This window comes from Fusarium redolens (assembly GCF_020744475.1).
Source record: "Fusarium redolens strain MPI-CAGE-AT-0023 chromosome Unknown BKA55scaffold_16, whole genome shotgun sequence".
Taxonomy (NCBI): Eukaryota; Fungi; Ascomycota; class Sordariomycetes; order Hypocreales; family Nectriaceae; genus Fusarium; species Fusarium redolens.
The window spans coordinates 576,252-600,795 of NW_025763679.1; the positions used below are offsets into that span (position 1 = coordinate 576,252).

Consider the following 24,544-nt stretch of genomic DNA (forward strand, 5'->3'; position numbering starts at 1 on the left):
GTGTCAGGAACCTGAAACGAAACGACTCGGTCTACGGAGTAAAGAGACGGCAACCCTCTTAAAGATCCTGTGGAGTAGCCATGGACCCTGGCTTACCAATTCGTTGTTTGCCTGCAAGGACGGAGCTGGATGGAGGCGTTTCGTGTCAATGTCCGGACTTTTTGCTTGAGTGACGCGTCACTGTCAAGTACAGTCTCCAGCGGGATTCCGACTCCATGGATTTGTCCTACCCTGTAGTGGCTCAATTAATTGAAGAGTTAGAGCCATGTTGAGAAGCAACACCATTATTTTGCAGCTAAAAAGAATTGGTCGATGTTTAAGTGATTTTATTTTAAAAGATGAATCGACTTTTGTTCTGACGCTTCATGTTGATATACACCTATGATGTTGTCATTACTTTGCTGTACTGTAGTAGACATCGATGATGGACACAAATGGCCCATGACCCCAGAGAAGTCTATTCACTCTGACATCTGCTGGATCAAAGCATATCTTAACTCCGGGACATTGCTAAGATTGGATACTACGTAAAGGATCTCCATCTGGAAGTCTCGAATCTAGATACGAGAGATCTACCCTGTGTGCTTAACAAGCGCATCATGCGATAAGCAACAGGAGTTCACGATTCAGCGAGTTCCGTCTCCAGGGAGAAGAGCTGGGTTAGGCGAAACCTGTGCCTCGGGACCGAGGGATTGCTAAGCTGAAACCGGATTTCGGGAAAAGTCATGACGCAACTCCGTGGCAAAGAATTTTTAGCACAAATCTCAACCAATGAAACTATTTTCGCAAAGTTTTCGTACTAAAGTCCATGGAGTTTCCGCGGAGGACGTCATGACGGACTCAAACAGCTCTCCGAAACAGTCAAATTACGTAGAAAACGTACATCATCGAACTCAAAACATAAACTCGTGCATTTGGGTAGTAAAAGCTACCTCGCAGATATCATAAACCCGCGCAGTTTCCGCATGTTACCAATCCAAAGTAAAAAAACATCCATATCAAGGGCCGGGGTTTATATGTTTACGGCCGAAAACCCGTTCCGGGTCCGACAGGCTAAGAGAGATGGGCCGAGGCATAACCATAACGAGATAAAGGAGTAACCCAGAAGGTTCTAGCCTCTCGCCTGGTGATATCATCCCTTGCCGGATTTAACGTAAGGACCCAGTCACCACGAGAAGCCCAAACCTGTATGGGGACTTACGGCCGGTCGGCGGATCCGACGAATCCATGCCATGGAATTGAAGAGATTTGAACTCCTTAGTCGTTAGTCGTGTTCGTTACGTCGTTGATTAATAAAAATTTCTACCGTTTCGATGTGGAACCTTCCCTTGTCTTTGTTTATAAACTACCTTGGCTCCCCGAGTCACCGGTGATTGACATAGATCTTGTCTCTCACACCACAGATCGTAATAACACTAACCGACGCGGAACACCAAACGTTATTCCACAGCCTCGATCGGTGATTAGATTACGACAATAACGATGAGCGACGCGGAAAACATTGAAGTCCCTGCGCGGACAAGAATACCCTACTGGCGATTGGTCGCTGACCAGGCTGGCATCACACCAGAGGTTCGAGATTACAAGTACGATGGCTCAGGTACTGAGGAAGATCCCTACCGTGTGAAATGGATTCCCAACGATCCCCGAAACCCTATGACTTTCAGCTTGGTCAAGAAATGGTTCATCACCATGACCGTTGCTCTCACAACCCTTGCTGTCGCGCTTGTATCGTCGGCTTACACAGGTGGTATCCGTGAGATCATCATGGAATTCCACATCAGCCAAGAGGTAGCTACCCTGGGTGTGTCACTCTTCGTCTTGGGTTTCGCAATTGGTCCCCTTCTCTGGGCCCCTCTCAGTGAGATGTTCGGTCGTCAATACCTCTTCATCGGTACCTATGCCGCCCTCACTGCCTTCAACTCTGGCTGCGCCGGCGCACAGAACGCCCAGACCCTCATTGTTCTCCGATTCTTCGCTGGCGCTTTTGGCTCATCGCCTCTCACCAACGCCGGCGGTACCATTGCCGATATGTTCCCTGCTTCCCAGCGTGGTCTCGCCATGGCCATCTTCGCTGCCGCTCCCTTCCTCGGTCCCGTCCTTGGTCCCATCATTGGTGGTTTCCTCGGTATGAACGCCGGCTGGCGCTGGGTCATGGGCTTCCTCGGTGCCTTCTCTGGTGCCCTCTGGATCGTCGGTACCCTCTTGGTCCCTGAGACATACGCCCCTGTTCTTCTCCGACAACGTGCGTCCAAGCTCTCCAAGATCACAGGCCATGTCTATGTTAGCCAGATTGATTACGAGCGTGGTAAGATTACTCTTACCGAGTCTTTCAAGACTGCCCTGTCGCGACCCTGGATCCTGCTTTTCAAGGAGCCTATCGTCCTTCTCCTCTCCATCTACATGGCTATCGTTTACGGTACCCTCTACATGCTCTTCGGCGCTTTCCCTATTGTGTATCAGCAGAACCGTGGCTGGAACTCTGGTGTCGGTGGCCTGGCCTTCCTTGGCATCATGGTCGGCATGCTTTTGGCCATCGCATACACCATCCCCCAGAACAAGCGCTACATCAAGATTGAGCAGAAGAACGGTGGCTTCGCCCCTCCCGAGGCTCGTCTCCCCGCCTGTCTCATCGGTTCCGTCTGTCTGCCTATCGGTCTCTTCTGGTTCGCCTGGACCAACGACCCACACATTCACTGGATGGCCAGTATCGCTGCCGGTGTACCCTTCGGTTTCGGCATGGTTCTTGTCTTCCTCAGTGTCATGAACTATCTCATTGACTCCTACACCATCTTCGCCGCCTCTGTCCTGGCCGCCAACTCCGTTCTCCGATCTCTCTTCGGTGCCGCATTCCCTCTCTTCACATCCTACATGTACAAGGATCTCGGTATTCACTGGGCTTCTTCAGTCCCTGCTTTCCTCGCCCTGGCTTGCGTTCCCTTCCCCTTCCTCTTTTACAAGTACGGCGCTTCCATTCGCGAGAAGTGCAAGTTCGCCGCTCAATCCGCTGCTTTCATGCGCAAGCTTCAAAACGACGCTGCTCCCGAATCTGAGGAGGAGAAGAACGACGAGACTGTTCCCGAGGAGGAAAATTTCGACGACGATGCCTCAACAGAGGTCGAAGAGCCTGCCTACGCTCCTATCACTGCTAGCAGGACACACCACTCTGTACGATCGCACGCCTCTCGTGCATCGCGCGCGTCGCGGGCTTCTATGGCCTCGCGTCGCAGGTCGTATGAGGGTAACCCTTACGACATTGACAGAGTCAACACTAAGCAATCATTCACATAATCATCTCATAAAAGTTGTTACTGGGGCTGGAAACCCGAAAATTAATTGGTGGCATCATAGCGTTTAATTTTACTATAGACTTTACTTCAATCTACTTAATACCCCTTTCATCATCAATCACATTTATTGTATTCTTGAGTTTCTGAGCCACCGCCGTGTCGTTTTCGTGACACAATGAGATCGCCGTTACTTGTCCACAAATGTGAAATCATCAACGTAACCCTCAAGCTGTTGAACCCCGCTGCTGAATGCTTAATTGCAGCCGATGAACCGTAAAGAAGTTTCTAGGGCTTTGCGCCTCAATAGAAAAAGGTGAGCCTCTACCGCTGGACGCGAGCCTGGGCACAAACATAATTCCCCGCTGCTGCAGATGAGTCATCAAAAGCCTCGGTTCCGTGGTCTAGTTGGTTATGGCATCTCGTTAACACCGAGAAGGTCCCCGGTTCGATCCCGGGCGGAACCACGTTTTTTTTGCTGTCGTCTCGCTTGATGCTAAATATTTTTGCTGAAACCGCGTCTCCCTGGGGTCACTATCAGCGAACACATCATTTGGAAAGATTGGAAGCATGCAGATGGTGGAAATATCCTTCTATTGTATTTAACCTCACCTCGATCCTGTTTACCCTCTAGGTGGTTTCGCTAATACATATCTTTGTCTGGACTTGGTTCTCCAGTGCATCAACACTTATCGCTCTGCTGAGCCTCACTTGCTGCCTCACTACTGATTTCCTCTACCTTTACTGGCTTTGGTTTGATGAAAACAGCCGAGATAAGCATCAGTCCACACAGAGCAGTATAGAATGCCCACATAACCCGTAAACCGCTGACATACCCATGCTTGTCAGTCTCACCCTGCGCCTTATCACTAGACACAGCAGTCAAGTTACCACCGTGAACAGTACGCTGGATCAAAACCGTTCCAACAACAATTGATATTGAGACAAAAAGACCACGCATGAAAGTGTATGCTGACATAGTCGCCGCCATATCTCTCTGGCGGACGTGCGTTTGGAGAGCGATCATAGGGTTCTGGAAGAGCACACCGCAGCCAAGACCTGCGATGACCTCGGCGATGACTAGTTTCGGCCATTCCTTGCGCTGACCAAGGCTAATGAACAGACCAATTCCCAAAGTCATCAGTGCGGCACCAACCAAGATAATAAGCTTGTAGTCGCCGGTTTTTCTCACGATTAGACCTCCAACGCCGGTTGAGATAGACATCGGGAGGATCAGAGGGAAAAGCGTGACTCCAGATATGATCGGTGAAAAGCCCAGAACTACTTGGAAATACAGAGGCAAGAAGTAGTCGCAAGCGATGAAGATGAACGAGTGAAGGTTGGCGACGGCGAAAGCGGCGATGTTCGTGGTGTTCTGGAAGATTCTGATAGGAATGATGGGATTTTTGGCAAAATTTGCTTCCCAGACCATGAAGAGAGCCAAGATGACGACTCCAAAGACCAAAAGGCAGATAACGAAAGCAGAGTTCCAGGGTGCGAGTCCACCTGAGCCAGCTTCAAGCCCGTAAAGGAAGCAAATGGTGCCGCCAATAATGAAAGCAAAGCCAGGCCAGTCGAGGCTGCGAAGCCCATCGACAAGCGGTTCTTTCTCGATGTCGACCTTGAGCAAGAAGAACAGTCCGATGAGTGCGATACCCTCGAAGGGTAAGTTGATGTAGACTGGAAATGTCAGTAGCTATCCGCAACGGGGTCCGCGATATCTACCTACAACACCATCTCCATGTCACTGTCTGAGAGAAGACACCACCCAGTACGGGTCCAATGGCTCCAGCCACGCCAAACACTATTCCTGTTATGCCATAGTATTTGGCACGATCCTTCAGAGGAAACAGATCTCCGATCAGAATAGTTATTAGCACCATACAGCCGCCGCCTTAGTCCAGTTAGCAAGTTGATGTTGTTGTTTGGTAGAGAGTACATACCCCCAAGGCCCTGAACAGTTCGTCCTCCAATTAACATGCCGCTTGAGCTTGCCAAAGCACAGATGAGACTTCCAGCCATGAAAAGGCCAGTGGAAGTCATCATACTGGCCTTGCGACCGACGATGTCAGACACCTTTGCCCAAACTGGCGTCACCGCCGTCGTGGACAGAGTGTATGAGGAGCCAATCCAAGCATATTCGCGAGCTGATACATCAAGTTCTTTACCAATGGTGGGAAGCGCGGTCGCCAAGATAGTAGTATCCAACGCACAAAGGAACAGCGTCAAACAAAGTGACAGAACAACAAGACGACGCTGAAGTGTCTTCATCGGTGGAGGCTCGTACGATGCACCCGTGTCAACGGGCTGGAGGCGTGCGCCCACAGACACCTTCTCGTTTGGCTGTTCATCTTGAGATGGCTGTGACTGTTGAGGCTCTGACATGATACGCGTGATGTTACAGCCGAGAAAGTGATCGAACAGGAACTCATGATTTTGTAAACAGGAGAATATTGAACGAACCACTTCTTCGAGATAAGGTAGCGTTGGTTCGGCTCGCTTTCGGTTCGGGATGTAGATTCCGGGAGGGTTGCATGATCTTCGTAATATCGTGCCGATGAGAAACGGCCATTGGAAAGTGTGCGATTGGCTTGTGAGACAAGACGAAGGAGAAAAGGTTTGGACGATTATTGTTTGATGGTGAAAGAGGCTGTGGGCGTGGAATCCGTTGAGCTGGGAGAGAGCTGGATCTTCTTCGTTTTGGGCAACACGGTGGACGGAGCTACCAACCCGATGCGCCGTGGACTCATGGACATAAATGCACTCAAACTTTTGGCGATGCTACTCAAGACTTATCCTAAAGTAATAAACTGAGATAAACTACTCAAACCTTCTATGTGATAATGCTACTCTACCGTGTATTTGGGATGGAAGGCTCTAACTTTATTTTGACCGTTGGGTTACCCTTGTGAACCCAATCGGAGTGCTGAACCTTTAGGGTACGGGCCTGAACGCGAGAAGAGCAAACGCGCAACAACAATGGGAAGGCAAACCAGAAAAGAGGAAGATTGCAACATCTAAAACAGGACATATCGCACGGATTGTTTTCATCTAGAAGGTAGAAATTTGTCGATAATCAGGCTGATGTCTTGGTGGTTGGCCCTGTTCGGGTTCACTTGGCGATGCCTGTTTGGTCGCTTCTACGCATTCAGGAGCATCGCCATGTCTACAAATTCTATTCCGATAACCAGCGTATTTTCCACGATCTCTCAAGCCACGACTTTCTCACACAACCGGATGAGAAGGTTGTCCCCACTTGTGACAGAATTGAAGTCATGACCGCGTGTGTCAAGACACTGTGAGTCTGGCCAGCCGTGTCGCTGGTCTTGAGAGGTATGCCGACCCTCAGGAGTGGAGGCTCAGCGACCTCAGCGCAAGCCTTCCAAGGCTCTCCTTAGACGATGCAAGAAAGGGTGATTTGGGGCGACTGACATGATTAGATAAGCTTCAAACGAGTTCAGGACAAATAAAGCCTCAAGTTTGACCAGTATTTCTGCATCTCATCTGATCGTGAGTGTTGAGTCGCGTCGCACCTCAAAGCGGCCAACCTCGACTCTCAGCGAAAGGCCTGGCTTACTCCTCGATTCGGTTCACAGGTTGACCTTTTCCGAACCGAATCGAGCCGAAGTTTAGCGACGACGCCTCCTCAACGACTCAAGAGCTCATCTCCAATGAAAACGAGCACAACTGAACATGACCAAGTTAACACTGGGCCTCGAACTTCGTGGGGGCCATCTAGTCTCTATTAGGAGACCCCAGAGTCTACCCCGCGAGAAAATATTCCTCTGATCTGAAGCCGCGACTGTCTTCCGCGATTCGGAGATCCCCAGGCATGCGGGGAACATCTTTTTAGTGCACTGTACCCCGGACCTTCAGTGCGATAGCGCCCTGTGTCATGGTTATCTGCGGGGGATACAAATTGTTGACGACACCCTCGGTGAACGTCTCTGCGAGACGCAGAATCTTTGCCTGAGCTCACAGTCTCACTCTGTTGTTGCCGTCAATTGAACCAAGCCTCGAGTTGTTAGATTTGAGACTCTGAGTCGCGGGCCTAAAAGTGATTATCTCGTCAAAGAGCCTTCTAAGTTCATCCTGAATTATCACAAAATTGTCTGAATCTTTTCGTCCCTTAGGATCGCAGCTTCAAGTTTCCTGCCATTCCCTGTCTTCCTACCAAGATGGATACAGTATCACAAGAGCAACCTCTCTCACCGAGACCGCCGCGGTCAAAACGAGGTCGTCTATCACTAGCTTGCACACAATGTCGCAAGCGAAAAGTGCGATGCGACGCGACAACGCCCAAGTGCCGCAATTGCGTTCTTCGCGGCGACGAGTGCGAGACCTTCGATCCAAGAAGACCCAATGGACCGGCTGTGCGCAAATGGCCACACAAGAGCTCACAGAGCACATCTACAATATCACCGATCCAGCGCCGGGCCTCAATTGCGACTGCCAGCCAACAGAGCTCTCCCGCTTCTTCGATCGTGGGGTCGCAACATGCAGGGAACAAAGAGAGGAACCCATCGTGGATTGAGCGCGCATACCAGGAGAGCCAAAGCACGCCAGATAGTGGTACAGATGTGCAGACGAATGACAGTCCTGACGTGGTCATGAACACTGATGAGTCGTCTCATCGCATCAAGGTCAGTATTCGGGCTTCGTCTCACAGCTGCATACTAATTGACCTTGCAGTACATGGGCTCCAGCAGCCTACAATGCCTCACCCGATTCATCGATCTTTTCCTCCAGCGACGCGGATTTGACCCAATTGGAAGACACTTCCGATGGGGGATGTGCTTCACAGAAGAATACGCATTGCCATTAGTACCAATCCTCCCAGATCTTCCCAGCATGTCGGTCATGGAGCCCTGCTTGAAGAAATACTTCAGTCGCACACACCCCCTCGTCCCCGTTCTCGATCATACAGCTTTCATATCCGACGTCTTACGATTTTCCGAAATACAACAGACATCCCCGACTGGGCTCCAAGGCGCGATGACTTCAGTCGATGCGCCAGCCCTTGTCGCAGTGTACGCTGTGCTGAGCATCGGTATGGACGATCACGAAGGCCAAATATCGCCAACAGCAACTGGCTATCTCACTGGGGCTTATTCCCTAGTGAGTCACCTGCTGAGCTTCCCATATATGAGCTCGGTACAAGCGCTTGCGTTACTCGCAGTCGCAATGCGTGCAAGAGGTAATTAGTCACTCACATCCCCAGACCATCTTCATCAAATTCCTCACATGTTGAGATCATTCTCATCAAACTCATCACATCCTTAAACCAATGACACTGACTCTTCTTACAGGGAAGGACGGCCAATGCTGGCACCTCCTTGGCCAGGCTATACGAATTGGCTACTCAATAGGCTTCCATCGCAAGATCGTCATATCGAATCCGAACGAAGATTCCGGCAACCAAGTCGACCGACAGTTGCATTCCCGGGTCTGGTGGGCATGCTATGCTTTAGAGAAGTCCATGCAATTGGAGACCGGTCGGCCGAGCGCTATTGAGATCACAGATTGCGACCAACCGCTGCCTGACAAAAACAGCGGCCTCGATCCCTGTTTTATCAGATGGGTGTCGCTCTCTTTGCTAGTGGGTAAAATTAGCGAGCACATATTTCAGCGCAGAGCAGAGACCGCTTTGGAGTTCCTGTCTGGCATCTCGGAGCTGGATCAGGCCCTTGTAGATTGGCTTGACGAGGCGTCGGAAGATGCGAAGACGAACCAAAATGCTGCCAAAAGCTCAGATGAGCGGTCATTTGCCGTTTTTCTGTCTCTGCAATTCCATCAAGTGAGTATCTTATATCTATGCAACACTGCTGTTACTAACGCATCTGCCTCAGGCTCAAATTACCCTTCTACGAGCATCTCTCCTCTTCCCCGAAGCTTCTTTCAGCAATGAAGTGCAAAAGCATGAGGCCAAGATTAGTACAACACGACTACTGCAAAGCCAAACAACCTGCGTGGAAGCCGCAAGGTCTATCATCACGCAAGTCGCGGAGTTTGCAGACTCACAGCCTGACTTTCTTCTACTGACGCCTACACCGACCTTCCTTGCTGCTACAACCCTCGCGCTTCAGACATTTAAGAAGCCTCACAAACGCATGGGCCGCAGTGATGGGGAGCTTGTACGCATCGCATCGGACTATGTGGCTGACTGTTATCGAAGAGTCGGGCAACACAGTGAATTCGTGAAAGGGGTGCTTGAGTTGACGCAGCGGGTGAACCAAGTCTTGTCGGGCGATAGTAGCTCTTCCGTTGATCAAACACAAAGGCCTCCACAGCAAGACTTGCAGACCACAAATAACGACCAGAGAATGTTATCACCGAATCAGTTCGGCGATGTCGGGACAGATTCGTTCGTGTTCGATCCGTTGGAGTACTTCCAGGATCCCTTCCAGGCTATGCCTCTGGATCACTTCTGGGCCGTGATGGAAAGCGATTTTGCCACGATTGGAGACCAGGGAATGTGCTGAGATGGCGCGTAAATAGTCCAAAAACTCCCAAAGCATATCATAAACTTACCTAAGCATTTTGTAACTTGGGATTATATACCCTGCGTAGTAATGAAATTGCGAAAGCGTCTGCTTTACATATCCGTGGCAGAAGATGCAACAGAGCCGCGAGACTTAGGTGACCTAGCAGAAGAATGGAACGTTTCAAAACAAAGCTGTAGGTCGTCAGCGGGTGCATGCCTGATATAAAACTCCAAATGCTCATCCTCGTCGGTATCATTCCATGCACACCGAGCCGAGCCGCTCGGACTCTATGACATGGGCTCATTCTGGAAGCTGATCATACGTGAGAGGTTCGGAAATTGCCTATCATCCTTGAAAGAGCTGTCACTCGGGTTACAAGGAAAACACTTGAGGAACAGTTGTCCATTCTTGTGATAACTTTATGATCCGCTTGCCTAAGCTTAGGTAAACTCAAACCCTAATTTTATACTAAGATCTAATAGGATTATGATGATGTCTCTCTAACTTATCTAGCAGTAATGAACTATTCTATTGGGAACATCTTCGTCACAGGTGACAGCCCGAGGCTCTTCCTACCCTGGTGAAATGCACAACGCAAACGTGAGTCATTCTTACACTTCATTCTCAACCGTTGTTGACATCGCCATAATCACATAGAGATGAGCTAAGATACTAGAATAATACCTCTCATACTGTAGTTATAACAAGTAGACTCTTGGACCTCGTATCAGCCAGTTCCTCTTGTACCAAATAATACCAGATAATCTCAACGAGATAGAATCGGATGCTTTGCATCCGGGCATGCACAGTCAGTGAAATCATGCCGTACCGTTATTATTTGGCAAGTAGACCATGTAAGTGACATCAGGGTCGTTTCCATGGAGTAATGTAGCGTAATGCGAGCCGCTGGAGCCTCCCATGGAATTCTTGATCTGTCAACCGTTAACGGGTCTCGGCGCGGGAAGCAGTGCTCTAGCCCAGTTGTGAGGCAAAATGCGCGACAAAGATGGTCATATGTTTCACGGACTACCGAGATGAAAGCCTCTCTGCACAATTTGCGGCTTCGTCCGCTCGGTTGAACTCGGTTGGTTCGGTTCGGACATTCCATTCACTCGTTGCTGATCCTGCATTACCCCAGATTTTAGTCTGCTCACCAGTATTTTGGACGCTGTGGGGCCGAAGAGCCGCTCCTTCGAGCTGGATATAAAGAGGAATAGGAATTTCGACCTTCAACTTCAATCCAAACCAACAGGTCACCACCGAAGCATCTGGTTCAATCATCATAACAAGTACCAGTCTACAAGATGGCTCCTTCAGCAACTACTACCACCACCACCGCTACTGAGGAGCACCCGACCCTCACCCTCCGCCCTGAGGGACTTGAGCGTATCGTGATTGATGGCAACGACAGACGATACGGCGACTGGAGAGATGATCTCGTCCGTGATGGATACGCTGTTGTCAAGGGCGCCATCCCCAGGGAGCGAGCTCTGAGCTACGCCAATCGCATGTACGGTCTTATTGAGAGCTTGTAAGTATACGACCGCAGCATAAAAACGAATTGAACACTAACAATTACTAGTGGTCTTGGATACAACCGAAACGACCCTTCTAGTGTTCACCCCGATAAGCTTCCCGTCATCAACGAAAAGGGTATGCTTCTGAACTACGGCGCCGCACACGAGGACTTCGTTTGGGGAGTCCGATCCGAACCTGGTGTTGTCGGGGCTTTCGAGAAGGCTCTTGGATCTGAGGATCTCATTGTGTCCTTCGACGCGATCAACTATGGCTTTGCCAACAGAGAGAACCTTCCTGAAAACAAGCCCTGGCCCCATCAAGATCAAGACCCCGATGTGCCCGGATTCCGCTGCCTCCAAGGACTCGTCAATCTTCTTCCTAACGGCCCCAATGACGGTGGTCTTATCGTTGCGAAGGGCGGTCACACCAAGAGCAAGCAGTTCCATGATGAGATCCGGGGTACTGAAGAGCGCATTCCCGCCTGGACTAAGGAATGGTACGGATTCACGGACAAGGGAATGAAGTGGCTCGACGAACATGGTTGCGAGTGGTACAAAGTAGAGGCTGAGCCCGGTGACCTGATTCTCTGGGATTCCCGAACCCCTCACTATAACATTCCCGTGAAGAGCCAACAGGACCGCTTCGCCATCTACACTTGCTTCATGCCTGTGTCCGAGGCGTCTCAAGAGGATCTCATTCGCAAGAAGGATGCATTTGAACGAAGAGTTGGCACGACAGTGAGTTTATTCCTACCTATCTACTTTGTTTTGAGTACTAACAAGTCCAGCACTGGCCAAATGCTCGCCACCTCGGCTCTAACGAGGCCAAACGCAACGGCAAGCCTGATCACATTGTACGCGACAGACCCCTGCATGAGCCAATTTTGAGCGAGAGGGCTTTCAAGTTGACGGGTATTCCTTATATCAAGGCAGAGGCTAGCTAGAGAGGAAGGACAGTCACCATATTGGAAGAAATTGTTAGTTACTGTAGCATAAAGACATGAGACTGCATACGTTTCTGAGAAATACAGCGCCCGTTCTATCATATCACTCTATTTTGACATCTTTTTACTATTCAATGAAGTATTTGATGTAGAACTATTCCTTTTGCTCGTAATAAACGAACTTATAATTGTAAGGACGCCTCGAATCTTGGTCATCCGGTCAGTCACATTTGCGCACAGAGACGAGTTTCAGATTACGACTGGTCAATTAAGAGGATCAGTTCAGAATAAATAACTTCATGATGAATTCTTCTTACGATGCTACTTGCGTATTGTGCTACTTCAAGGGACTGTGACCGCCCATCTGGACAATGCATGCCTGGGTTTCGGGCCAAGGATGAGGCTTCAAGTCAATCTGCCCTCTTAAAATTATAAATATTTTGGTGTCACGCTTGTTTACTGAGGAAGACCAGATCACTCTTCATCTACAGCAACAAGTGTAACATCGATTCAATAGGTTTGCAACCCGTGTCGATCGATGCTCCATGTTGCCTCACAAAGGATTAGCCTTGTTCGTGAAGTGAGGGGTTGAACGTGTAGACCGATCTCGGTTTGTGTTGCAGTAGTCCCTTCGGTTCGATTCGGTTCGGACTCGGTTTGCTGCTCCGTTGATTCTCGGAACACGCGATGCTACCGTAGCTAGCGTGGTCCCTAATGAGACCCTTGCCATCACCGTATAAGATGCGATTGGCAAGATCCATATCATTGCTGCTGGCACAAAAAAGTAAAGCGCAATATCTCGAAACCATACCAAATTCATAATGGGGAGCATGCCTGAGCTACATATTGTGATCGTTGGTGGAGGCATCGCAGGTCTCGCAACTGTAAGTCTGGCGAAATGGAGGCACTAAGAGCCCTAGCTAACTAAACACAGGCCTTTGCTCTAAGACACCCCAACAGACGCATTACTGTACTTGAGCGCTCTCGTCTACTACGCGAGGTCGGCGCTTTGATCTCGCTGCAGCCCAACGCAAGCAAGATCATTACCAAATGGAAGCTTGATCCCTTCCTTGAGAGTGCCGAGCCTCAAGCCGATCAAGGCTTCAGAATCTTTGATGCGGATGGTAACTTGGTAAGAGAGCTGCCCTTCCAGAAAGGACAGTTCGGCGCCGAGCGAATGCTGTATCACAGACAAGATTTGCAAGCAGCTCTGGGAACTGCAGCAGCAAGTAAGGAGGCCTCTGGCAATCCTGTAGATGTCCGAACAGGTTGCCAAGTCGCGAGTGTCGACTGTGAGGAAGGCATCGTGACACTAGACTCAGGCGAGAAGATTCACGGCGACCTCATTATTGGTGCAGATGGCATTCATAGTGTTGTGAGAACCGCCGTGGTGGGCGAGAGGAGAAATGCTCTACCAACCGGCACATCAGCTTATCGAATGCTGATCCCAACTGAGAATCTGGAGGGGCTCTCTCTACCCAACCAACTCTTGGATCCCCGCGAGCCCAAGACAACCATGATCATGGGCCACGATCGAAGAGTGATCATGGGACCTGGCAGAAACAGCAAGCTGTACGGTATTGTTGCTTTGGTGCCAGATGAAAAACTCGCGGAGGAGAGTTCAGATAGCTGGGTTGCCCCTGGAAGCATCGAGAAGCTGCTGGAAGCGTACTCAGATTTCCCTTCATGGCTCCATGATATCTTCAGAGCAGCTCCAGACATCGGCTTGTGGCAGCTCAGAGATATCGATCCTCTGCCACGTTGGGTGAAGGGTCGAACCATCCTGATTGGTGATGCTGCTCATGCCATGCTTCCTACTCAGGGTCAAGGTGCATCACAGAGTATCGAGGACGCAGAAGCTATCTGTGCGTTCTTGTCCAATGTCAAATCAAGGGATGAGGTTGGCGCAGCTTTGGAAAGAGTCTTTGCTGCCAGGTATGATAGAGCATCTCTGATCCAGAAGTTTAGCAGGGAGCAGGCGAAGCCAGCGACTGATGGGGTGAGCAAGAAGGTGAATCTTGATCCTGCTCAGTTTATGAGATATAATTGTGATTATAATGGAGCTGAGGACTGGGAAGAGCGTCAGAAGAAGGGAACCGCAAACCCCTGACGACATGCAAGTAGTTATAAAGAGGATTAGTGATGCCAATATTTTATTTATTATATCTAAAGGGACCTGTGACATCTTGGCCTTACATGCAAAACACGCTTTCATGTTCTTTCTTGCAAAGAAGAAGTTTCAGGAACTAACACTGAAGTGGTACATGCCTCTTCAGGTCTGGCACATATTTGGTAAGAGGAGGCACAAAAGTGGTTCTGGAAGACTAAAGCATATTGCCATTTTAGTTAGAGGCCCTATGAAGCTCACCGGAAATAAAGATAGCTGTCAAGGTACTGATAATCTATTATTATCTAATGTGGTACCCAATCAATGGTAGAAACATGTCAGGATAACACCCTCTATATAATGGAGACATATCACTGGTAGAAAGGCAGAGAGAGATTGTTCAGATTGTATCGTAATCATATGCATATTAACCACTAACCCCTCCTTCGTTCAACTAAAACAGTATCTGACGACTGGAACAAGCATTATTGATGACTCTTCGTAATTATTGCCCTTTTGAATAAGTTTACTCGGCCTTGTCCTTATCCACGCAGTACTTTCCTGTAATCTTTCGGATCTTCTTACCGAAGATGAAGACGAAGATGCCGAGGACTCCAAAAGCACCAGTCAAGCCACCAAAGACACCGAAAGCACCGTCGTAACCGTTTTGCTCAATGAAGGGAGTGATTCCGTAGCTGACGCCAAAGGACATGATACCACGGACGGCACAGATAATGACCAGGAGGGGACCAGCCCGCTGAGGATAGCTGTCCAGAAGATATGTAATAGCGACGATGTTGGCTCCGACAAAGGTGAAGTAGTAACTGTAGATAGTTAGAAATTTGAAGTTTTCATGAGATAGGAGGGACACTTACGCTGCAACTGCCCAGACATAGGTGAACCAGTGATACTTCTCAGGATAGGTGGCACCAAGACCGTACAAGACGGCAGTAAAGACTCCAACAACAATGGGGAAAGCAAGAGGAATCAGACGGATCTCAGGCTCGTGGATACCATTACGTCGGTTCGCGAACCACTTGATGAGTTTGTCCGAGCCGAAACCGAAGCAAGGGAGTGCGACGAGCGAGGTGACGATTTGACCAGCGTTGACATAGCTAGCAGATGATTGGGGCCAGTTATAAGGAGGGCTGGTGACAATAGAGCCGTAAGTCGTTCCAATAGCAATATTGACACCGAGAGTAAGACCGTTAAGGCAAAGGGCCCAGAGAACATTGGGGAAAAGCATGAGGCTAAAGGTTTGCTAGTACGTGTTAAAAGAGTCTGGACCACGAGTGGCGAATAACTTACGGTGAAAATCTCAACGACCTTGTTCCACTCAGGCTTGCCAACCCAGAGTCTCATATCGGATCGGAATGTGCGAGGGGCAAAGTTGACATAGTCGAGTTCAGGACGCTCGGTGCAGACCTCAACAATGTTCTCATCATCGGAGCTGCTGCCAGCTTGGTAGGCAGACTTGGGGCGGTAATACTTGGTCTCGGGGACGAAGAAGAAGGCTAGGACGAGGGAGACACCGGAGAGGATAGCACCAAGGCCATACCACCACTCGGGTGTGATGGCTTCGGCAATGGGGCCGGCAAAGATGACGAAGATAGCAGTCAGGATGGTCTGAATGGTCTGCTGAATCATCATGCAGGTACTTCTCTCGTGAAGGAAGAAGATTTCCTATCCAGCCATTAGACATTGTCAGATTTGGTCAAGTTGAAGGTATTACCTGTGTGATCATGGGAACAAGAGCCTCACTCTGCCCAGCGGAGAGTCCAAGGATGATACGTCCAGCAAGGTGCCACTCATAGGTGGTTGCTCCTGCACAGAGACCAGCGCTGAGGATCATGATGATTGTAGCTGCGAGGAGAACGATTCGTCGACCGACCGCGATACCGAGAGGCATGCCGATGAGGTTACCGATACCCATGAAAAGCGTAGGGTAAGTCATGAGGTGAGTGATGTCGGCGTAGCCCTTTCCAACGGCGGCGTAGCCTGGTATGTAAAAGCCTAGGAGACCTCCAAATCCTGAAACCAAAGCCAGACCAATTGTCGAGACTTGCAGTATGTGAGTTCACGTTTCTGAGAGATGCCCGATGATTGTACGTACACAGGGAAATGACAATGAGAACGAGAGCCTTTTGCCACATCTTCATGTTCAAGGGATCTAACCCGTCAGCAATTGGATACATAGTCAAAGAAGAGCATAGTCTTACCCTGAGGATCTGCAGTTGGCGTTGGGATGTAGATCGTCTTCCCTTCTATCAGTTTAACAGTTCCGCTGATCTCAATCTTCGACTTTGTGACCTGAATCACGTCAAGAGACTCCTTCGAGACGCTCTCGACGTGATTGACATCGTGTTTGGTATCCATGATGGTGGCCTTGGTAGTAGTTGTTCTCTGTTGTTTCGTTGCAGAAGATGCTGGTGAAAAACAATCCAACAAGGCTGCACCGCCAGGCTTTATAGAGAATTGGACGAGGCCAAGAGATAAACAAGACAGGAGGTGAAGTCCTTGCGCGCAATCTCATGGTCTTGGCTAGTGCAACTCCCCGCAAACCTTGTTTCCCCGCATGGGACCACATCCCGATATCTCGGTACGATTAGTGCGGTTTGTGATGATTTAGGCTAGAGGCATCACGAACCGAGAGGTTACCCCGGATCATACCCCGGATTATGGTGTTGCTACCGAACCGGATCCAGACTTTTGCGAACCCCCATGCCAAGTTCTGGGCAGACTTGGCCTATCATGAACTATTGATTGGAAATGTCACGAACATGTCGTTATTCGGAGTTATGTGTAATTGGATTTCGAACCGATGACCTTGTCAATTCTCGTCTAAGACTCCATCAATATGCAAAGATGATCCTAAGTCTCGTCAACCAATATCTTAAACTCGTCGGCCTACGTCCTAAGCATGATCAATCCCTTATATAAGAAGACAAAACTCATAAACTTTTTAGATCAGATTCAGCGTAGGCACGATGAAGGACATAAGTTTGTATGTAGAAAAAAATGTATTGCGAAAAGTCTTAGATACTGTAACAAGATGATCTAGGCTAACACTTTGCCCCATAAACCAGTCCAAATTTTCCCATTATTCATCATAAGGCTTGACACCTGCCAATCGAAGTATCTGATCCGTCACTTCAGGCTTCTCAAAAGGCTCTGTGCGGTATTTTGGGCAGATTTCGCCATTCCTCATAGGCTTCTCCTGAGCGATGCGGATGTTGCTGGAGATGATATTAGCAACGAACAACCAACAGCGAACAATTACTTACCAATGAGGCCAATGAGTTGTTCCCATGAAATTAGAAAAACAGTAGGCTTTGGCCTTGAGAGCTTCCTCTGTGGCGAATTTGCGTGGAGTCATGCACACGTATTGCAAATGCCTGATCTGGTCACCCTCGGGCAATCGAGCGTAATGCATAGTTCGAGAATCCCAGAGCACAAAGTCACCAGGGTCCATGTTAACCTTGAACATTTCACAGCCTCGATCTTCAAACCACTTGACGTCCTTCTCGCTGAAGAGGAACAAGTCCATGTACTTGATCTCAGGAGGGGGAGCATCCTCGTGGTCAGCAGACTCGCGCTTGTGAGCGAAGAACTCATTGAAGAGCTTAGAAGAACCCCTCATGAGCATGAGACCACCGTCGTTAGGACCGTTGGGGGCAAAGTTCAGCAGGCCCTGGACGGCTTGCATACTTTGAACAGGAGTTAGCAGAGTCTCGGGATAAGTTGGAATAGGCTACTCACCCCTTGCGCTCAGGATTCTGATCACAGTGGGGCCAAGGGCTCCAGTTCAGATCTTTGCGATTTGGCAAAGATACATTGAGACCGTCGAAAGAGCAGAGAAGCTCGTTTGTTCCCCAGAGCTTCTCAAAGATCTCAACAACCTTGGGCTCGGTGCGTGCTTCCCAAGCCATCTTCTCGTGTGTAGCACCATAACCATAGTACATACCACCCTTGAAGCTGACAGGGAGATGATCCGCATTCCAAGTGCTGGGGTCCTTCTCATCAAAGCCAAGCTCGAACTTCTTGAGCCACTCAATCTGCTTGTCGCAGTAGTACTGAGCTTTCTCTTTGCTGATGACGTTCTTGATCAGAACACAGCCTGTCTTGTGGAACTCATCTCTCCAGTCACCGTAGACAACATTTGGGTCGAACTCGACGAGATCCTTGGTCTCGAAGCGAGCAGCGACGGTCTGCTCCATCTCCATTGTAGTAGTGGTAGACATGATGAATTGTGATGAGAATGATACAGTGAAGTGAAGATGGAAGTGTGATGTTTGATGATGAAGCGCTAAGAATGAATTGAGGCTGAAGCTTCCTTAGTTATATCTCTGATCCGGGGACTCAGAACGCGGAGATCTGGGGTAACGAGGGCTTTCTCGGTTCGGAATCATCTTTTGCTGACTGAAGAGGCGAAAGGTAAATTCTGTCTCACTAATTTTCGGTCCGGTCTATTTCGTTTCGGTTCGGATTTGGAGACTTCTCCTCATTCAAGTCTCGACCTCGGATATTAACTCAGATGACCGTTGCAAAAGCCACTTGATAAGGGAAAACAGTTCGCCTAGCGCGGGTCTGCAGGGTCCAGACAGTGAGTAGCCAATGATAAGACAGGGAATAAGGATGATGATATCCGCCTGGGGTTGCATGATCATCCGCATTGCGTCTCCGCGATCTTCCCCTCAATCTCCCCGTGGGGTCTTTTAGTCCGACCCGAACCATGCGGATCCAGGAAATTAGTGACTCTGGCCCTCAACTCCACAGTGAATCTTGAGATAATTATTGAGGGTGAGGGGAGCTTAAAGATAGGCCTCAATCTCTGATGAAGAAATAGCCAGTCAATACCTTGTCAGTTTTACCCATTGTGTTCATTCGCAACTCATTTCGCCGAGACCATTACAAAGACATCTTTAATTGCCTTTGAAACATCCATTTTCCCCCATTACAGTATCCCTACCCCCTACCACCAACATGCCGCCTCCCGTTCAGGTTGCCTACAAGCCCCTCAACAAGCCTGAGGTTGGCGACAATGGCTACGTTGAACCCACCCCAGGAAAGACCGAGGTCCTAAAGAAGGGCTCTAGGCCTTTCGACGCAAGACCTCTTGACTCTGATGTCCGCATTGATCACGATGTTGAAATCGTTGTCCGTGACGGCTGCCGCCTCTATGTTGATATCTATCGTCCGACGGGTTCTGAAAAGGTGCCTGTCATCATTTCTTGGTCTCCTTATGGCAAGAAGTACTCGGCCATTGATATGATCTTCAATGTTTGCACCTGGGCCTGCTGTCTGACAAAAGACGATGTTAGTGGACTGGAGAAGTTTGAAGGTCTTGACCCTGCTTGGTGGGTGAACCAAGGCTATGCAATTGCGCATGTTGATGCCCGCGGAGCTGGTAACAGCGACGGCGATGCATGCTGTATGGGTGCACAAGAAGCAGAGGATGCTCACGATGTCATCGAGGGTCTGGCTAAGCTTCCTTGGTGCAACGGTAGCGTCGGCATGGCTGGCAACTCATACCTGGCCATTATGCAATGGCAAGCTGCTGCACAAAATCCCCCTTCGTTAAAGGCAATTGCGCCTTGGGAAGGATCCGGAGATATTTTCCGTGAGCAGTTCTGTCGAGGCGGCTGGTTTACTATGAGCAACTTCGATCTTATCACGACTCTCGTTATCAAGGGCCAGCATGGCGTGGAGGACTTTGCCGAAATGTATCGAAGAAGTCCTCAGGCTAATGCCTACTGGAACGATAAGCGTGTGGATTTCTCCAAGATCAACATTCCTGTTTTTATCACCGGTTCAGACCTGAGCCAGATTCACACCATGGGTGCTGTGCGTGGCTGGATGGAGCTGGGAAGTGACAAGAAATGGATCAAATGGTGTGGACACCAGGAGTGGTTTGAGCTTTACTCTGTGAAGGAAAGCTATCCTGAGCTGAAGGTCAGTTTATTTTGTTCAACGGTGAATACCACTTGCTAACATCGCCATAGAAATACTTCGACAAGTACCTCAAGGGTATTGACAACGACTGGGAGGAGACACCCCGAGTTCGCTGGACAACTCTCCAGTTTGATGAAGGAAAAGTCAAGAGCAACATCGAGCTTCCTGACTTTCCTGTCCCCGATACCGACTATCGCTCATTCTACCTGGGAGACAATGGTGCACTTCTAGATAGCGCACCATCTTCAGGTATCAAGACTTACAACTCTGAAGATCGCTGGTCCATCGCCAAGTTCCGATACACTTTCAACAAGCACACGAGAATAATCGGAATGCCCAAAGCAGAGCTATACATGAGCTGTGATGATTTGGACGACATGGTTGTCTTTGTACAAGTTCGCAAGCTCGACAAGAACGGCAAGGAGTTGAGCCACTTGCAGTTCCCTATCGAGAAAACTCCCGTGAAGTCGGTTGACGCGATGGCAGAGAAGGATCGCTCGAGCCTTACATTACACAACGGGGCTATGGGTATTCTACGAGCTTCGCAACGAAAGATTGATGAGAAACGATCGATACATCCTCAGTTCCCCTTCCACCCTCACGATGAGGTGCAGAAGGTCCCTAAGGGTGAAGTGGTCAAGCTCGACATTGGTATCTGGTGTATGGGAGTGGACTATGAGGAGGACCAGACACTTCAGGTAGATATCTTGGGACAATACCCTGGATTCACTGAACTTGCTGCCTTCTCCAAGCCAAGGCCAGAGAGTGAGAAGAACAAGGGACAGCACAAGATTCACTATGGCGGAGAGTATGCTAGCAGGGTTATTCTTCCGATTGTAAATGTTTGAAGATGGGACCATTACGAAATAGATTCTTAATCATACAGCACTGATCTGACTGATGATATCATTATAAACTTACCAGGAATTTGTGTTACATAAATTCAGGCAAGAGAGCCATAAACTTCTCACGAAGAAATGTTATTTATGATCGTGAACAAGAGCTACCTAGTGATCATTGAGAGAGCTTCCTTATCTGAGTGGACGAGTGAGGTGTCGCTAGACGGCAAATGGATCTTCTTTGGAATCGGTGTTGCGGACATACTCGGAACCATTTGCCGTGTCATCTGCGATTTCCTGTCCATACTGCTCTGCAATGAAAGCATAGATCATATCAATACCTGCTGAGATTCCAGATGAAGTCCAAATATTGCCATCGACAACCCATCTTGCCTTTCGCACCCACCTGACATCAGGTCCTTGAGTCTCAACCTATCATTGGTTAGTAAAAAAGCATCCCGAGATCGGAGCAACGTACCCAGTCAAAGGATCTCTTGTTCGAAGTTGCTTCTTTTCCATCAAGTAAGCCTGACTGGGCCACGATGGCACTGCCAGTGCAGACAGTCAGAAGAAACTTCAGTTTAGGATATCTCTCCTTGACAAATTCGCGAACTCTTTTCACATTTTCAGGATTTCGCGAGCCTCTCCCCCCTGGTACAAGCAGGACTTCAATATCGTCCGGTGCATTATCATAAGTATGAGTTGGGACAACACTTTGTCCAATACGGCCAGGCGAGTCATCTTCTAGCGTAGACACAGGATCGAGAGAAGTATGAAGGAGTGAGAGTTCGAGAGGTTGGCGCTTGGACGTGAAGTTCAGGACGTCCAAAGGCCCAAACACATCCAGGGCTTGGAATCCAGGGAACAATGCGACAGCATACTTGGTAGGAGGAGACATGCTTCAGAGTTAATTAGATGACAATCAGAGCACGGTTGACTTGAGAGAATTAGAACTATTGCGATAGTGAGGGGTAAGGAACTGGTCGTGAGCGATTTGTCAGCATCAAGAATGAGTCAATTAAGATCCGATGTCAGGCGGATACATGACTATGTTGTCAGCTTGATAGACATGCTAGGTTGATTGCTATAAAAACAAGTTGAACTTGGTGCGACTCCTGCCAACCCTTCAGTGACAACCTTAGACGACCCGTCCCTTGGTCTGTTTGATGTTGATGACGTTAATGTTCTTCCACATAACCACTCCAACAATGCCAAGAGCCCAGACTGCGGTACCGGCGATAAACAAGTACTTGTGTGCGTCTCCATATGCATGTTGAATAGCTAGTCGGGTAGGTGATCCAACAGGGAACGACAGTTGCGTGACAAGGTCCATCGCAATCATGGGCAGATTGGGGAGATCCTCCTCGGGCAGATACTCGGCAAGCTTCTTAGGGAGAACGTCTTGCCAGATAGCAGATGACACAGTCAAACCAACTGCCGATCCTATGCTGGCACACATGGAGACCAGCGCGATAGACACGGCAAAATATTGCTGTTCTTGAACAGCGGCAAGAATGGCGATCTCGGCAGTAATCATGATGGCGCCACTTCCGAAGGCAATGAAGACTTGAGACATGGCGATATACCCAATACTCTGGTCAGGCTGACGGAAATAGATCATGAGTCCAGATCCGAGGATAGATAGAGGAAGTGCCACAAAAAGTGTAACAGACTTGTAGTTTCCAGTGTAAGACATCACCATTCCGACAAAGATGGCAAATACGAAGCCACCAACGGTGTATGTCGACACGATGTAACTGGCATGTGTGATGCTGAGGTTATTGACGACCTGAAGAATAGAGCTGAAGTACATGCCCCAGCACATGTAACTGAAGAAGAGGGTGAAAGAGAGGAGACAAGCACCTGCAACTGTACGATCTTGAAGAAACCTCCAAGGGATAAAAGAGACTTTGGCGAAGAACCTTTCCCAGATACCGAAGAAGATTAGGAGTAGGATGCCAAAAACAAAGAAGCAAATGATCATGGTGGAGCCGAAGCCCTTGGCTTGCAAGGCGTAGAGATTGAACGGGAGGAGGAAAAGGGCGACTCCTGCAGAGAGACTGAGAAGACCAACGACATCAAACTCGCGAATGTAGTAGGCAAAGCCTTGGGACTCTCGCTTGGGAATGACGCCTTGCTTCTTGGCCCTCAGATAGTGATGCATAAAGAGGCCAAACAAAGGGACGGTTACAGCTGGAACAAGGATACTCTCCATGCCAAAAGCCCATCGCCAACCGGCTCCGTTCAAGAATGCAGTTGAGATTGGTCCACCTAGCCAGGCTGTAATGATATTCGGAGAGGCACAAAGAGACTGAATGAGACCTCGATGTCGAAGAGATGTCGTATCAGCGACAAACACGCTAAGACTGTAGCCAACTCCATTGATGCCGACGGTGTAAAAGACTTGCGACGCAGCGTAGGCTTCAACATTATTGCAGGCGGCCGACATGATAAGACCGAGAGTTGCAAGAGTAGCGCAGAACAGGAATCCCTGAGGGCGACCAAAGATGTCCAGAGTCTTTGCAATGCTCAGGTTGGTGACGCCTCCAATGACAGAGCTCATCACGCTGGTAGTTGGCGTGAGAGAGTGCATCGCGAAAGCGGATGTTACATATGGGATCAATGCGCTGCTAATTCCAGAGACGAGACCTTGGACGAAGTAGACGAGCCAGATGAGGACGAAAGCAACCATCAGCGCAGTTCTGGACCACGAGAGGGTAACGGCCTCAATGTTTTGTACACCATGCTGGAAGCTGACGTCTACCGCGTCGCTGACAGGGCTTTCTGTGTCTCTGTCAGGGCCGTCATGGGGATTGTCGTGTATTTGATGCAGCACTTTCGTATCGGAATCGACCGTGGAGGACATGATGGGCGAACAACAGTCGGCAGCAATGCCAAGGCTACTCGAAGATGGCTAAACTGAATGAGATTGAGGAAAGACAGACTGGAGAGGGTTGATGGATGAAGTAGGAGTAAAAGGAAGTCGTTATGGATGGAAAAGGACCAGAGGCAGAAGTGTGAAAACACAACTTCGGATTTAAAGGACCGATGGTAGTGGTGTATCGACAAAGAGACAACAGTAACTATGAATCTAACACGGGTACCTTCTCATTCTGGCCATGCCTCAACGATTTCGATTCACAAACCGACCCATGGAGCTGGTGCTGAGTTATTGGTTACATGCTGATGCCCACCAATCAAGATTTAGCTCAAATTCTCTCAAATCACCAACTCAGCGACAATTTCGTTCCAGCCACATGCTATCGTATCCACACAACCCTTGTAGAAACAATCTAGCTTCGTCTTATCGTACCGCCAAGCCTTGAAAATTAATTGCCCAGATCCTTGTGGCATGCGGTGGCATGGAGCTTGCATGTGCAGGACTAGCGCTTGGATCTGCTCGGGTTCGAGCA

The 24,544-nt window shown here is 49.1% G+C and overlaps 10 protein-coding genes and 1 non-coding gene across 11 annotated transcripts; 6 read left to right on the forward strand and 5 right to left on the reverse strand.

Annotated features, from left to right (window-relative positions):
• Positions 1-1,482: 1,482 nt before the first annotated feature.
• On the forward strand, positions 1,483-3,291 carry BKA55DRAFT_597435 (major facilitator superfamily domain-containing protein; the record flags this gene model as incomplete). The annotated part of the gene is made up of 1 exon (XM_046196074.1): positions 1,483-3,291. The coding sequence occupies one exon, from the start codon at positions 1,483-1,485 to the stop codon at positions 3,289-3,291; it is 1,809 nt and encodes a 602-aa protein (XP_046045051.1).
• Positions 3,292-3,680: 389 nt separating this feature from the next.
• On the forward strand, positions 3,681-3,754 carry BKA55DRAFT_t248. Its single transcript has one exon. It is a non-coding gene; the product is annotated as a tRNA-Val (tRNA).
• BKA55DRAFT_651639 (major facilitator superfamily domain-containing protein) lies at positions 3,685-5,778 on the reverse strand. The gene is made up of 3 exons (XM_046197322.1): positions 5,231-5,778; positions 5,017-5,181; positions 3,685-4,967 (listed from the first exon to the last, which is right to left on the reverse strand). Exons 1-3 carry the CDS (start codon positions 5,670-5,672, stop codon positions 3,970-3,972), a joined length of 1,605 nt encoding a protein of 534 aa, XP_046045052.1. The 5' UTR covers positions 5,673-5,778; the 3' UTR covers positions 3,685-3,969.
• Positions 5,779-7,003: 1,225 nt separating this feature from the next.
• On the forward strand, positions 7,004-9,946 carry BKA55DRAFT_578783 (fungal-specific transcription factor domain-containing protein). Its single transcript, XM_046193761.1, has 4 exons — positions 7,004-7,930; positions 7,980-8,484; positions 8,597-9,084; positions 9,137-9,946. Exons 1-4 carry the CDS (start codon positions 7,466-7,468, stop codon positions 9,767-9,769), a joined length of 2,091 nt encoding a protein of 696 aa, XP_046045053.1. The 5' UTR covers positions 7,004-7,465; the 3' UTR covers positions 9,770-9,946.
• Positions 9,947-11,076: 1,130 nt separating this feature from the next.
• On the forward strand, positions 11,077-12,233 carry BKA55DRAFT_597438 (uncharacterized protein; the record flags this gene model as incomplete). The annotated part of the gene is made up of 3 exons (XM_046196075.1): positions 11,077-11,303; positions 11,355-12,027; positions 12,078-12,233. The coding sequence occupies 3 exons, from the start codon at positions 11,077-11,079 to the stop codon at positions 12,231-12,233; spliced, it is 1,056 nt and encodes a 351-aa protein (XP_046045054.1).
• A 757-nt stretch (positions 12,234-12,990) lies between these two features.
• BKA55DRAFT_651648 (uncharacterized protein) lies at positions 12,991-14,349 on the forward strand. Its single transcript, XM_046197323.1, has 2 exons — positions 12,991-13,117; positions 13,168-14,349. Exons 1-2 carry the CDS (start codon positions 13,055-13,057, stop codon positions 14,341-14,343), a joined length of 1,239 nt encoding a protein of 412 aa, XP_046045055.1. The 5' UTR covers positions 12,991-13,054; the 3' UTR covers positions 14,344-14,349.
• Positions 14,350-14,744: 395 nt separating this feature from the next.
• On the reverse strand, positions 14,745-16,891 carry BKA55DRAFT_578786 (major facilitator superfamily domain-containing protein). The gene is made up of 6 exons (XM_046193762.1): positions 16,560-16,891; positions 16,454-16,510; positions 16,073-16,401; positions 15,649-16,023; positions 15,216-15,601; positions 14,745-15,164 (listed from the first exon to the last, which is right to left on the reverse strand). Exons 1-6 carry the CDS (start codon positions 16,714-16,716, stop codon positions 14,867-14,869), a joined length of 1,602 nt encoding a protein of 533 aa, XP_046045056.1. The 5' UTR covers positions 16,717-16,891; the 3' UTR covers positions 14,745-14,866.
• A 549-nt stretch (positions 16,892-17,440) lies between these two features.
• On the reverse strand, positions 17,441-18,581 carry BKA55DRAFT_521503 (uncharacterized protein; the record flags this gene model as incomplete). The annotated part of the gene is made up of 3 exons (XM_046188516.1): positions 17,441-17,576; positions 17,625-18,047; positions 18,100-18,581. The coding sequence occupies 3 exons, from the start codon at positions 18,579-18,581 to the stop codon at positions 17,441-17,443; spliced, it is 1,041 nt and encodes a 346-aa protein (XP_046045057.1).
• Positions 18,582-19,323: 742 nt separating this feature from the next.
• BKA55DRAFT_521338 (Alpha/Beta hydrolase protein) lies at positions 19,324-21,140 on the forward strand (the record flags this gene model as incomplete). Its single annotated transcript, XM_046188504.1, has 2 exons — positions 19,324-20,292; positions 20,343-21,140. The coding sequence occupies 2 exons, from the start codon at positions 19,324-19,326 to the stop codon at positions 21,138-21,140; spliced, it is 1,767 nt and encodes a 588-aa protein (XP_046045058.1).
• Positions 21,141-21,256: 116 nt separating this feature from the next.
• Positions 21,257-22,251, reverse strand: BKA55DRAFT_578791 (class I glutamine amidotransferase-like protein). Its single transcript, XM_046193763.1, has 2 exons — positions 21,610-22,251; positions 21,257-21,563 (listed from the first exon to the last, which is right to left on the reverse strand). Exons 1-2 carry the CDS (start codon positions 22,027-22,029, stop codon positions 21,351-21,353), a joined length of 633 nt encoding a protein of 210 aa, XP_046045059.1. The 5' UTR covers positions 22,030-22,251; the 3' UTR covers positions 21,257-21,350.
• On the reverse strand, positions 22,221-23,997 carry BKA55DRAFT_707982 (major facilitator superfamily domain-containing protein; the record flags this gene model as incomplete). Its single annotated transcript, XM_046200725.1, has 1 exon — positions 22,221-23,997. One exon carries the CDS (start codon positions 23,995-23,997, stop codon positions 22,270-22,272), a length of 1,728 nt encoding a protein of 575 aa, XP_046045060.1. The 3' UTR covers positions 22,221-22,269.
• Positions 23,998-24,544: the final 547 nt, after the last annotated feature.

Bases quoted from the DNA above. Each gene is read 5' to 3' on its own strand.
- BKA55DRAFT_651639 (XM_046197322.1), bottom strand. From the start codon at position 5,672: ATGTCAGAGCCTCAACAGTCACAGCCATCTCAAGATGAACAGCCAAAC. The intron at 5,182-5,230 runs GTATGTACTCTC...AACTGGACTAAG, and splicing joins AACTGTTCAGGGCCTTGGGG to GCGGCGGCTGTATGGTGCTA. The intron at 4,968-5,016 runs GTAGGTAGATAT...TGACATTTCCAG, and splicing joins AGTGACATGGAGATGGTGTT to TCTACATCAACTTACCCTTC.
- BKA55DRAFT_578783 (XM_046193761.1), top strand. From the start codon at position 7,466: ATGGATACAGTATCACAAGAGCAACCTCTCTCACCGAGACCGCCGCGG. The intron at 7,931-7,979 runs GTCAGTATTCGG...TTGACCTTGCAG, and splicing joins AGTCGTCTCATCGCATCAAG to TACATGGGCTCCAGCAGCCT. The intron at 8,485-8,596 runs GTAATTAGTCAC...CTCTTCTTACAG, and splicing joins AGTCGCAATGCGTGCAAGAG to GGAAGGACGGCCAATGCTGG.
- BKA55DRAFT_651648 (XM_046197323.1), top strand. From the start codon at position 13,055: ATGGGGAGCATGCCTGAGCTACATATTGTGATCGTTGGTGGAGGCATC. The intron at 13,118-13,167 runs GTAAGTCTGGCG...AACTAAACACAG, and splicing joins GCATCGCAGGTCTCGCAACT to GCCTTTGCTCTAAGACACCC.
- BKA55DRAFT_578786 (XM_046193762.1), bottom strand. From the start codon at position 16,716: ATGGATACCAAACACGATGTCAATCACGTCGAGAGCGTCTCGAAGGAG. The intron at 16,402-16,453 runs GTACGTACAATC...ACATACTGCAAG, and splicing joins TCTCATTGTCATTTCCCTGT to TCTCGACAATTGGTCTGGCT. The intron at 15,165-15,215 runs GTAAGTGTCCCT...AACTATCTACAG, and splicing joins TATGTCTGGGCAGTTGCAGC to TTACTACTTCACCTTTGTCG.
- BKA55DRAFT_578791 (XM_046193763.1), bottom strand. From the start codon at position 22,029: ATGTCTCCTCCTACCAAGTATGCTGTCGCATTGTTCCCTGGATTCCAA. The intron at 21,564-21,609 runs GTACGTTGCTCC...AACCAATGATAG, and splicing joins ACAAGAGATCCTTTGACTGG to GTTGAGACTCAAGGACCTGA.